This window comes from Sarcophilus harrisii, chromosome 6, assembly GCF_902635505.1.
Source record: "Sarcophilus harrisii chromosome 6, mSarHar1.11, whole genome shotgun sequence".
Classification (NCBI taxonomy): domain Eukaryota; kingdom Metazoa; phylum Chordata; class Mammalia; order Dasyuromorphia; family Dasyuridae; genus Sarcophilus; species Sarcophilus harrisii.
Genome location: NC_045431.1, coordinates 241,550,215 through 241,562,563, shown reverse-complemented (window position 1 = coordinate 241,562,563; position 12,349 = coordinate 241,550,215). Strand labels below are relative to the sequence as shown.

Genomic DNA, 12,349 nt, shown 5'->3' with positions numbered 1-12,349 from the left:
ATCCCTTTTCCTAGAGTCAGTCCGGGGTCCAAGGAAAGCTCCATCCCCTCGAGCAACCTTTCAACCTACGCAAGGCCGGGGCTAGGGCCCTTCGCGTCCAGGCTGGGGGACTCGGTCCAGAGATGAGGAAACTGGGGATCCGAACGCACGAGGGGGAGGGCTCTCCTGGGGGCGGGGCCGGCGGGGCCACGCCCTCAAGGTAGAAGACCCGCCCACCCCCGAGAGCCTGAGCCGACTGAACGTCCTGGACGTTGGTCTGCGCATGTCCAACTCTGCAGAAACGGGAGAGGAAATTGCTCCTGGCCCGCTGCCCCCGCGCCCTCAGTGCGCATACTCGATTGCTGGGCAGGCTTTAGGGTCGCGTCCCAACACTCCCGCGCCCCATCTCCTCCGGACACTTCCCGGGGAAGGCCCCACCCCCTCCCCCCTCGGGTCGGTCAAAGACGTTTCCCTGAGGAGCTTTGAGGCGGCTTCTCTCCCTCCCCCCACAGACCCAAACCTTTCGCCTGTGACGCGCACACAAAAGCCCAGAAACCAGTGCGCATGCGCATCCCGGGGCGCGGCTGATTTTTTTAAGACAAACTTTGGGTTGACAGACCTCTGTGTGCGAGCCCAGCGGTGCGCGTGCGCCGAGCTGTCACTCAGCTCCAGGATCCGGAAGCGTAGCGGAATGGGACACCCCGGGACAAACCGCGGCTTGGGGAAACCCCTGTGCAAGCTACCCCGCTGGGGGCGCCGGGACCCCCCCTCCCCATGGGGGCTGCCCCCCCCATTCCGCAGAGCCAGCACACGCGAGGGCTTGGACAGGGTTTATTAGTCAAGGGTAAAAAGAACATGGCGTCAGCAGCCCCCCCACCGCCCCGCCCCCCCCCCCTTTTAAGGCACTTGATTGAAGGGGCCCGGCCCAGGCTGCCCCCAAAGCCTGGTGAGGGTGGCCCCGGAGCCTTCTACATGTGAAGGATGCTGGTGACAGGTGCAGAGAGAAAGGAAGGGGGCAGAACTTGGCCCATAATTTAACCCAAGGGCCGGGTGGGGCCCCCGATGAACCCTGCTCCCCCACTGGGGGGGAGAAGACCCACATGGGCCCCTTGTCGCACAGCCCTCTACCCCAGGGTCCAAGGAGCCACCAGTGGGGGGAGCTGCAGGCAGAGATGGAGAAGGGGAAGAGCCCCCCAGCCCCCACACACCCCTTCCTCAGGAGTTAATGCTTTTACTTAAGCACCTCCAAAACAGAGAGAGACTGCGGATAAAATAGTATAAAATAGGGTTCACTCCTCCCACTCCAGCGAGACAGCGTCCCCAGAGAAGCTCAAGGGGGTGGGAGCAGCATCGGGGTGTTCCGGGTGGAGCGTGTCCCCCGCGGGCCCCCAGCCCCTCTTAGGAGCTGATCTGACTCAGGAAGGCCTGTAGGTCCATATCCCCCACGGAGGGGAAGACTTCATCCGCTCCCAGCAGACCATTGGCCAGCCCCGAGGGCCCCGAAGGGGCCGGGCCGGGCTCAGGGGGACGCTGAGGCCCCGTCATCAGGCGGGTGATGGACTCGGGGTACTCCATCAGCATGGGCTCCCCTGAGGGCCCAGGGCCTTCAAGGGAACCCGCGATCCCCTGGTTCAGCAACTGCTGGAACTCGGAGTTGTCGATGGCCGCGAGGTTGGCGTAGGTGCCGTCTGGGTCTCCCAGGAGCTCGGTCAGGTCCCCATCGGTATCAAACTGCAGGCCCAGCATGGCATCGGACAGCATTCCCTCCCCGGACTGGGGGAGCTGGGGCAGGGCCGGGGCGGGGGCCGCCGGGGCTGGGGCCGGGCCCAAGGAGGGGGCAGTGGGGGGGGCAGGGGCCAGGGCTGGGGCCGGGACCTGACCCGAGCCAAAGACCATGGGAGAAAATTCCTCCAAGTTGATGGTACTGAGGGACGGGGGGAAGTAGGGCTGGGAGACAGAGGCGGGTAGGCCGGGGAGGACACCTGTGGGGAGCGAGGGAGACAGAGATGAGCGACAAAGGCTGGGTCCTTCCTCCTGGCCGGGACCCTACAGCCCAGGGGTGTCCTCCCACCCCGCCAGAGCGACTTCCTGAGAAGCCAGGACGGTCCGAGGGACCCTTACCCGGGGGCTTCGCGGCAGAGGCCGTGCTGCTGCGGGAGGGCACCGCGATGCGCCTGGGAGGTGCCCAGGCATCTGAGTTGCCTGCGGGGGGAGAGGCCGAGTTAGCCCGCAGAGCCCCCCAGCCTTGCCCCCAACCCCCAGCCCGCTGTGGGACTCACCGGTGAAAGGACTCGTCTTCATGATGTTCTTAAAGGTGCCCAGCGTCCTCTTGCGCTTCTCCTCAATCCGGTGGCGGTCGTCTGGGGGCGTGAGAAAGGCTCACTGGATCCCGCGACCCACTCTGGCAGCCCCCCGCCCCCACCCATGCAGGCCCGCGGCCTGCACCCCACCTTCCCAAGGAGGAGAGGCCTGGAAAGCAGGAGGGAAGGGAGCGCCCCCATTCTGCTCCTCTTTGTCCACAGTTGCAGCTCTTCCAAAGTTGTCTCCTTACCCTGTGCCCCCCACATCACCCCCTGGGGGTTTAGCACCTGTGCCGTGCAGCCAGGCCAAATCCCCAGGGGCTTGAGATGCTGGGGAAGGCGCTCACCCCCAAATCTAGAGCAGGGGGGACCCAGCCCATGGGGAGGAGAGCGGCTCGAGGCGGACCGCCAGGGGGCGCCCAGAGTGGGGTGGCCCACAGAGTCAGATGGGAGGATGTTGTGGAGGGCGCCGGGACTTGTAGGGGAAGGCGTGAGAAGCCAGAATGGACCTGGGCTCACACCAGCAATGCTGGCGCTTTGGCCGTGCAGAGCTTAGGGTGCCCGGAGGCCCTCCGCAGGGAGTGGAGATGGGGCCGGAGCGCCAGCTCCCCGGAATTACTGAGTGGAGGCAAATAGGAAGCCAAGAGAGTAGCCCTGGGAGGAGAGGACAGAGCCGGCAGGAAGCCCCGGGGAGGGGGCACGGAGCCTGGCCTGGCCAAGAGCCTGAGGAGGACTGACGCAGGGGACAGGGAAGAGGAGGAAGGGGAGGAGGAGGAAGAGGAGAGAGCTTCCCCCGCTCCTAGGCAGGCTGCTCTAGGAACCACCTGATTGTGCCCTCCCCCCACCCCAGCCTCCCTTCTCCTTCCAATGTCCCTCCTGCCTTGTCTGTTAACCAGCCTCCAATGGGTCCCAGGTCCTGCCATTCCCAGCCTTGGGTTCTAGAGATTCTCCGAGCCTGACTCAGAATCTACTTGGTGCAAGACCCGGCAGATGATGCCTCCCTAAGGCAAGCAGCAGGAGGAAGGGAGGCCCCCATAGTGCGGGTGAGCCTGGGGCTGCAGCCTCTACCTGGCACCTCTCTTCTCCCCTGCCTCCCGTAAGTCCCCCGCACGTGCCGCCATCGCCTCCCAGACTCGGAGTCCTGAGAATAAAGGACAATTTTCTCCCCGAGACCGAGGGCCACAGCTGCTCTGGGGGCGTTTTACGAACGAGGCTGAGGGGGAGCGAGCGTGAGGGAGAGGATGGAAGATAAGGACCAAGTGGATCAAAAGTAGCCACACAATTGCGCGCACTTCCTTCTCTGCATGAGCCCAGGCCAGAGGCCCAACTTCAGGGGCAGCTGAGGTTTCCCTGGGCAGCAGGACTTCAAGTCCCTGCCCACAGGGAAGGTGTGACAGGAGGGCCTTTGGCCTGGACACCAGGAGAAGTCTGAGACGCCGTGACTGAGCAGGACTCGGGAAGGTGACAAGTGAGAGGAGAGGACGGCCACAGAACCGAGGGCATCGTCCCCGCAGTGACCGCCCCCAAAACGGCAAGTCCACCCCCAGCTTCAGCAGCCTGGCAGCAGGCTCCGAGGCTCAGGACCCCACGCACAAGGCGACCCGGCCCAGTATCCAAAGGGGGAGGCCGGCCTCCATCCTCCCCACCCCTCCACCTGCACTAGTGGAACGACGCTGGACAGTGACCAAGAGGACCAAGGGTGACCTGAGACCAGGCGGCAAGAAGTGGGGAGGGGAAGCCATCCTGACGTCCTTGCTGCGGCACAAGTACGAACCTGGGGATGTCACCCCGACGAGGGAAACCTTCCTGGACCGACTGAACCGAGAAAGGAACCTCAAGAGCCAGTGGGGGGATCCTCCCACAGGAGCTGAATGAGATGAACGCTCCTCCCCAGACAGACTCAGGGTGAGCCGGAAGGACAGACCCAGTCCCTAGGATTGGGGGGACCTCCCCAGGAGGGAGGGCAGAGCAAAAGGGGGAGAGCTGGGGAAGCAGACGGAGGGTGTGAACGAGGAGCTGCTCCAAGCTCAGGGGCCAGGGAGTCCCAGTCGGACAATCAGCAGGACCTCCAAGCCTCCAAGCCCGTTTCTCCCATCGTCCCCCTTGTCTCCAATCCCGGCCGGCTCTCAGTGTCCCTGCTCCAGCCCGTCCCCATCAGCCATCAATGCGGCCTTCCTCCAGTGCCCGCAGGTCTGAACGGCTCCCTGCCCTGCTCAACAACTCCAGTGACTCCCCACTGCCTCTGGGATAGCGCTCCTTACCCTGGAGCCAGGACTTAGTTGGGAAAAGTTCCAATTTCCTGTGAGCTTCCTTCCTAACCCTACGTGTTTTGCTCTGGTGCCAAAAGGCTCCTGTCCACTGCGGCCCACGGCGCCCGGAGAAGAGGCCCTCGTGTGTCCCCCGGGGCTCCCACAGCTCACCCCCCCAGCCTGCCCCAGGGCTGCACCTCCCTCCTCCCCAAACAGCAAACGGCCACAGTGGCGGCTTCCCCCGGTCTCTGCCGGGCACAGGCGGCTGTCGACTGATTGAGAACCCCCGATGCCAGAGGGGCCGGGGCTTTACCAGGAGGCGGCAGGGCCTCCTGGCAGAGGAAGCGAGAGATGGGTTTAATGGAGGGAGGAAAGCAGGCTCCTGGAGGTGGCTGGATCTGGGGAGGGGGGGTGTTCCCCAAAGTGTGGAGATTGGGGGATGAGGAAGGAGAGAGGATGAGGAGGCTGGGGCTGCCCAACTCTCCTGCACAGCTGGCTGAGAAGCTTGCCCAGGACCATGGCCATGCCCCGGGAAGGGGCCCCAGGGCTGGCAGAAGGCTCCTTCAGCCCCAGACCAGAACCGGGGCCCCCCTGGCAGAGAGGCCTGCCCCGTACCTGTGTCCGGCAGATACTGGAACTCCATGGGCTCGCTGAGCTCCCGGTCGGACGGGCGCCGGAGCTGCATGTGGACCCGCACGGGCGCCGCCAGGGCAGGTTCTGCGTACGGCGGGGTGCGGAACACGATGGCCACCTGCCTGTGCACGTCGGCCTGCGAGAAGGAGCCTCGCGCCTCCCAGCCCTGGCCCGTGAAGCACACCTCGATGTCCTCTGTGGGGGACAAGCCCAGATGTGGCGGCCCCTGCCAGAGCCCGCCCTGGTCCCGCTCTCCTGCCTACCCTCAGCCACCTCTGCCAGAGCCCACCCCAGTCACGCCCCACCTGCCCAGCCAGGCCCATCCCGGCCACGCCCCTTCCAGAGCCCACCCCGGCCACGCCCCACATGCCCGCCCAGGCCCATCCCCGGCCACGCCCCTTCCAGAGACCATCCTGGCCACACCCCTTGTCCGGGCCCACCCCCTGCCAGAGACCATTTTCCTGGCCACGCCCCCCAGGCCCACACAAACCTTTCTGCACCTTGTCACAGAGGAGGAAGATCTCGTCCCCTCCCAGACAGCTGCCCGAGTTTCGGTTCACGCGGCAGATCTTCAGCTCCGCGGTGTTGGGGGCCCCTGAGGGTACAGAGAGAGTAAGAGGTGCTCCCTGCAAAGCCGCAGCCCCAGTCCCCCAACGTCACCCTCAGAAAGGACCTGCCCCCCAGCTTTCTCTGGCAGCAAAAAGCAAAGCTGTGTCTGGGAAGGCGCGAGAACACTGCTGTTCTATACAAAATGACACCCAGGCTGATCACAGAAAAGCTGGAGAGACTGATGGGAACTGAGAGAAAGGAATAGGACCAGGAAGACACTGGACGCAGCGACAGCAGAACCTGAGATGATCTACTACGAAAGGCTCGGTTCTTCTGGGTGGGTCAGGGATCCAAGGCATCCCCAGGAGCCTCGGGACAGAACCAGCCTCTGCATCCAGAGATCCAAGGAGGCTGAATGTCAATCAGCACATGCCGCTTCGCTGCTTTTTGGTTTTTTTCTCCTTCCCAGAGGTTTTCCCTTTGGCTCTGATTTGTCCCAGTGGGTTGACAGTAACTCAGTGAAGGGGCTGCTTCCCAGGGCTTTGTGGGAATCAGGTACTTGTGAAGCTCTGTGGCAACCTTCGAGTGCCCTGCAGAGCCCAGCAGCGTCAGCTCTCCAAGCTCCCCGTGCCCAGCTGCTCTGCAGATGCCTTTCTGGTCCTGGGTTTCCGCTGCAGATTTCTGGGCTCCCCCTTCCCACCGTAAGCTCATGGAGAGAGAGGAGGCTTCATTCTCTGTACCTGTACCCTAGGGGGCTGCCCAGGCCGCAGCGCCATCTGAGCACTGGGTGACAGGCAGAGAATGGAGCGGCTGGCTCCTGTGTCCTCCCCCCCAAGTCTCCTCCCGGCTGTGACTGTGTCTGCCGTGACCCCTCCCCAGGGGATCTCAGCAGCTCGGATGGGGGGCGCTGTCTCCATTTGCTTACTCCTCAATCAGTGTGTCCGGCCCTCATTTACACTCTTCTCCACTGAGTTTCAGTCCTGGATCCCAAACTGCCTCCTGGGCATTTCCAACCCAGACACCGCAAACAAGTCCCAAGTGCAATTCCCAGCCTTGTCCTACCTCGCCTGACTACTGCTGGGGGGGGGGGGGGGGGGGGGGGCGGGGGGAAGGAAGGGGGCTGCTTCTCGCCTTCCTCAGGCTCTCAATACTGGAGCCGCCTGCCAGTCTCCCCTCCCCCCCCACACACTGTCAACTGGTTGCCAAGTCCTGTTGGGATTCACCCCACCACGGTTCTCCCGTCTGTTCCCTCCTCCCCACAACCAGCCAGCCTCTGGCCCGTAACCATCCCCTGGCCCGTAATTATCCTCTCCCCATTGGTTGTCTCTCGGGTTCCTCCTCACGGCTCCCAAGGCTCAGGCTCATCCGACCCCACCAACAGGCTCTGTCTGCTCTTTTCCTCTGCCTCTTGGCCCGGTCTGTACCCCTCTGTTGACCCCTAGTTCCTCCTGAAATCCCAGCTCCCCTCTTCCTCACAGTAACCCGTTTGTGCCCCGCATAGAAGCTGGGATGCCGCCTATTCCCCACAGAAGGTGTAAGCTTTCTGAGGGCACAAGGGCTCGGGCCTTGTCTTTCCATCCCCAGGCCCGGCACCGAGCCCAGCACAAAGTAGTTAAGCAGATCCCAGATCTGGGGCCGGAAAGGACCGGGGGAGAATCCAGTCGAAGCCAATCTCACACTGCCAACGGGAGAGCTCGGAAGGTTAAGGTCTGCCCAGCCCCGCTCAGCTGCTGAGACTTGGAGGCTGGATCCAAGTCCACACCTCCCCGGGGGCAGATCCGCTCCTGGACACTCTCCTCCCTTGGCCTCTTCCTCCTTGGGGCCTGTCAGCCTATGCTCTTCTAAGCATGAGTGTCCTGGACCATCTTTACTCTGTCTCTTGTGGTGATATTACTGCTCCCACTAACTCAAGGCCCCCAATCCAGACGATGTCTCTGAATCCCCATCCTCCAGCTCCACCCATGTCTTCCCCACAAGCCCCTGGGCCCCGAGCTCCTGACACAAGCGTTCTCCCTGCCTCTCCCTGGCCCCTGGCATGGGTCCCATATGCGTCCCCTTCTCTCTGCACTCTGCCAGTAGCCCCAAGTCCTCCTCAGAAGGTACCTCAGAGGCCCCTTGGACCTACATGACAAGAGTGCCCGGAGAGAGCCTGGTCAGCCGGCCCCGGGCAGGCTCCTTTGGCACAGCCCTAATTCCCATGAGGAGCTTGTTCACTGCTTCGGGTCCAATGGACCCTCTGGCAGAGCTAGGCAGAAATCTTATCCCCTGCAGATGGTACAAGGCAAAAGGCTGCTTTTGGGGCCCGGGACCTGGGTTCAAATCTCACCCCTAAACTCTCTTCTTCACATGACTTCCAGTTTGCCCAATCTAGAGCCTCGTCTGCATGGTGACCCCGGCCCCATCCACACTGAGATCTGCTCACTCCATCTCCAGGAGTCCGACATCCAGCCTCCAAACCCTTCCTTTTCCAATCACAGCCTCCATCCCAGAAAGCACAAGTGTTCCCAGGCTTTTCCAAGGGGAGAAAATCAGCCTCCCTGAACCTGCCCGGTCTGGTTCTGGCCCAGCCTTTCACACCTTCCCCCATTATCTACCTTCTGGCCACAGGGGCCAGGTCTCCTGGCTCAGGGCACTTCTGATGCCCTTCGGGGCTCTGCTAATGCAGTCTTCGCAGAGCCCCAGCTAGAAGCGCCGCCCGCTTTGTCGCCAGTCCTCAGCGTTCCGCCCAGCTATCCTTTGCCCAGCCCAGCCCACTGGGCGCTCTAGTTACCTTCTCGGGAAGGCGCACATGCCTTCGGAGACCCAACCCAAGGCACCAGGCGGTCCTTGCTGTGGGAGGGCGGACTGAAGTGACCGCAGAAGCTCACTAACAGGTTTGAGTCTGCTGCCCATCCCTCCCTCCAGTCGTAGCCCTCCCCAGCCCCCACTCACGGTTGTCATAGATGGGATGGGAGAGGACCGGGGGCAGCACGAGGGGCCTGCCCGCAGCGTCCCGGATGGTCACTTGGAAGCAGAGCCGAACTGCATTCAGGTCATAATCTCCACGCTGCTCTTCCAGGGGCACTGTGGGAATAGGGGAGGGTCACGGGGTGACAAGGCCCCCACAGAGTGGGGGCCACATAGCATCGCTGGGTGACACTGGCAAGGAGGCACGGCAACAGAGCAGGGAAGCCCAGGCTAGGCCGACAAGGCAGCTGAGAAAGGCAAAAAGACGTTTTCAAAACGTGCATGTTATAAAGTCCAGAAAGCGACTCTCTGACAGAGAGTCAACTAGCTTGGAGGGGCTGCTGGGAGGCAGAATAGAAACTTGAGGGGCTGGAAGAAGAGGCGAGAGCTACCTGCCACAGCTCAGTCACGGAAAGGCCGTGGAAAGACGGGCACACTGGTGCATTGTTGGTGGAGCTGTGAAGTGACCCGGCCGTTCTGGGTTTTAATTCACAAGGAAGCAAGAAAAGAGACTAATGGGTCACAGCTTTTGTCCCAGGGAGCTGATGGAGAAGATTTCCCAAAGAAGGCAAAGAGAAGCAAGAGACCTGATAGAATCCAACGATTCTAAGCAGCTCTCGTTGCTTTAAGGAAGTGGGGGCCCTCAGTCAGAGAAGAGCCGAAAAGGTCAGCGGGGGCTGACTCGGCGATGGGGAACGGCCACAAAGAAGATCCAGAGAAAGGTGGGAAGATCCAGGGGGGCGGGCGCAGAGTGAAACCAGGAGCCCGAGAGGCCCCGAAGCGAGCCAAGACCAGAGCGGATGAGCGGCGGGCAGGGGCTGGGAGGGGCATCCAAGCTTGGCCCCCTGCAGAGCGGGGGAGGACCCCGGGACGGACTCTGCTCTGCCAGGAGGAAAGGGCCACTTAGAAGGAAGAGAAAGAAGCGTCAAAAGTGCAGTTAGAAGGATCCTGAACCACTGACGAGGAGCTGGGGGGATGGGGGCAGGGCTGGGCTGCTGGGGCCCTGGCCACGCTGGCCAAGGAGCCTCTCACCATTGAAGGGGTTGTTGTTGGTCTGCATGCGGTGGGCAATGGCCTGCTCCAGATCTCGCTTCTTCACACACTGAATCCCCAGGTTCTGGAAGCTAACACCTCACAGCCGTCAGCCTGCCTGGCCTCCCGCCCAGGGCCTGCCCAGCCCCGTCCGGTCCTCCGCCAGAAACCCCCGCCGGTTCTTCCCGCCGAAGCTCGGGCCCACTCCCACTGCTTTCTCCTGGCTCCCCCTTCCCCAAACGGCCCGAGCCCCTCCTAGGCCGCCAGCCTGGCCCCGGCCGTGCCCGGGCCTGCGTGGCCGACTCCCCCTTACCTGTGGATGCAGTGGTCAGGGCAGAGGTCGGCCTCATAGAAGCCGTCCCTGCAGTCCTTCCCCACCAGCTCGTGAGGGTGAGGCCGGTGGGGGGGCTCCTTGGTCACCAGCGAGATGCGGACGGTTCCCGGTCCTGTGTAGCCATTGATCTGGGGGGGGAAGCTGAGTCACCCCCCAGAAGGCAGAGGTCGGGGTCCCGGCGTCACCCTGGGAGCTTGCTTCGGGCGGGGGCTCTGTGCGCTGCTCCCCTCAGGGGGGCGCTCCCCAGGGCCGGCCCCCTCTGCCGGGGATGCTGGATGGGTTCCCTGACCCGGTGCCCTGTGGTGGGAGCCGGGGAGGATGGGGCTGCCGGGGGCGGGGGCGGGGCTTCCTGACCCAGCCCCCCGGGGGAGGGGACCCCGCGGCTCACCTTGATGGTGGGGTGCGTCTTGGTGGTGTCCGTGCTGCGCTCCCCGGGGATGCTGCCCGCAGACCGGCCCTCGCACTTGTAGCGGAAGCGCATCCCCCGCTGCTTGGGCTGCTCGATGATCTCCACGAAGGGGCCCCGGGCCGGGGGCGAATCTGGGGGGCGGAGGGCGCGCACGCGCCGGGCTCAGGACCTGCGGCTCGGGCCCCATCCTCCCCCCGGACCCGCCGGCCCCCCCAGCGCCGCCCGCACTTACCCGAAGCGAAGATCATGGGTAACAAGTCTGAAATGAGGAGGGGGCACAGGGGAAACTGAGTCAGGAGCCTACCTCCCGGCCCACCCCCCACGCCCCGCCCCGGGGGGGGGGGGCGGTCAGACAGACCTCGGCCGGCCCGCCCAGGCCCCTCCCGTCCTCCCCCTCCCCGGGCAGTCAGAGGTCAGGCTCACCCTCCATGGCCGGGGTCCTGGGGGCGGGGCCGGGGTCGCAGCTGGAGCCCCCGCGGCGCGGCGCGCGCCCTACGCCCAAGCCATTCGCCAGAGGCGGAAATGCGCCGCGCGCACTCGCGGCGTCACTCCTCGGAATGCGGGTCCGCGCCTGCGCACCAGAGCCTCTCGGGCCGCGCGCGCGGCGCGCGCCCGCCGGCGGAGGCGGGGCGGACTGAGTGCGCAGGCGCGTGGGAGTCGCCGCCGAGCAGGGCAAGGCCCTGGGGGGCAAGGAGCCTTCGAACCCCGGGCCGCTTCACAGGGCTTTAGTGTAATCTTTTTCTTCGGCTCTTCAGATCGCTTCTGCCGGACGTCACGGACCCAGTTCCCACCCAAGGCGGGTTGGGCGGGGCGGGTAGAGTAGGCCGCGGCCCTGATTGGCGGAGAGCGCGACGCAGCAACGTGCTTACGTCATGCGCCTGCGAGAAGCACGTGGCCCCTGACGCTCCCGGAGGGGTGAGAGCACTGCCCAGAGCCGGTGGGGAAGGAAGGCCGCCTTTTGTACCACAGCTGCTGCGCGCAAAGCGCGGCTCCCGCCGGAACGAGGGAGGAGACGCCCAGGGAAGAGCCCCGTGATGCTCAGGGGGCGCGGCAGAGCAGAGGCCGACACGGGGGAGGGGGGGGCACAAACGGCGTCGGTCTCGGATGTTGAGCCGCTGGACGCCGCTGAGTGTCCTGGGAGTTCGGGAAGAAACTCCCTCCGGGCTAGCCCCGGCCCCTGCCTCTCGGACCTAGAAACCTTCCTTTTACCTCGCAAAGCCAGGTTCCTTTGTTCTTTGTTCCATAGTCCCAGAAAAGGCGTCTACACTAGGTAGTCTCTACTACTGTCCCTCCCGGAAAAGGCGTCTACACTAGGTGTCTCTACTGTCCCTCCTGGAAAAGGCGTCTACACTAGGCGTCTCTACTGTCCCTCCTGGAAAAGACTGTCTACACTAGGTGTCTCTACTGTCCCTCCTGGAAAAAGTGTCTACACTAGGTGTCTCTACTGTCCCTCCCAGGAAAAGGTGTCTACACCTGGCGCCTCCACTCTCCCTCCTGGAAAAGGCCGTCTACACTAGGCACCTCTACTGTCCCTCCTGGAAAAGACTGCCTACACTAGGTGCCTCTACTGTCCCTCCCGGAAAAGGCGTCTACACTAGGTGTCTCTACTGTCCTTCCCGGAAAAGGTGTCTACACCTGGCGCCTTCACTCTCCCTCCTGGAAAAGGCTGTCTACACTAGGCACCTCTACTGTCCCTCCTGGAAAAGACTGCCTACACTAGGCGTCTCTACTGTCCCTCCTGGAAAAGACTGTCTACACTAGGTGTCTCTACTGTCCCTCCTGGAAAAGGCGTCTACACTAGGTGTCTCTACTGTCCCTCCCGGAAAAGGTGTCTACACCTGGCGCCTCCACTCTCCCTCCTGGAAAAGGCTGTCTACACTAGGCACCTCTACTGTCCCTCCTGGAAAAAGTGTCTACA

General features: G+C 63.5%; 1 protein-coding gene across 1 annotated transcript; it reads right to left on the bottom strand.

Annotated features, from left to right (window-relative positions):
• Positions 1 to 1,247: 1,247 nt before the first annotated feature.
• RELA (RELA proto-oncogene, NF-kB subunit) lies at positions 1,248 to 11,253 on the bottom strand. The gene is made up of 11 exons (XM_031943418.1): positions 10,855 to 11,253; positions 10,664 to 10,690; positions 10,411 to 10,562; positions 10,002 to 10,150; positions 9,689 to 9,780; positions 8,642 to 8,773; positions 5,652 to 5,756; positions 5,144 to 5,356; positions 2,259 to 2,339; positions 2,101 to 2,181; positions 1,248 to 1,961 (listed from the first exon to the last, which is right to left on the bottom strand). Exons 1-11 carry the CDS (start codon positions 10,859 to 10,861, stop codon positions 1,378 to 1,380), a joined length of 1,623 nt encoding a protein of 540 aa, XP_031799278.1. The 5' UTR covers positions 10,862 to 11,253; the 3' UTR covers positions 1,248 to 1,377.
• Between the last annotated feature and the right edge of the window lie 1,096 nt (positions 11,254 to 12,349).

Bases quoted from the DNA above. Each gene is read 5' to 3' on its own strand.
- RELA (XM_031943418.1), bottom strand. The intron at 2,340-5,143 runs GTACGGGGCAGG...TCACGCCCCCAG, and splicing joins CCAGTATCTGCCGGACACAG to ACGACCGCCACCGGATTGAG. The intron at 1,962-2,100 runs GTAAGGGTCCCT...CGCTCCCCACAG, and splicing joins CTCTGCCGCGAAGCCCCCGG to GTGTCCTCCCCGGCCTACCC.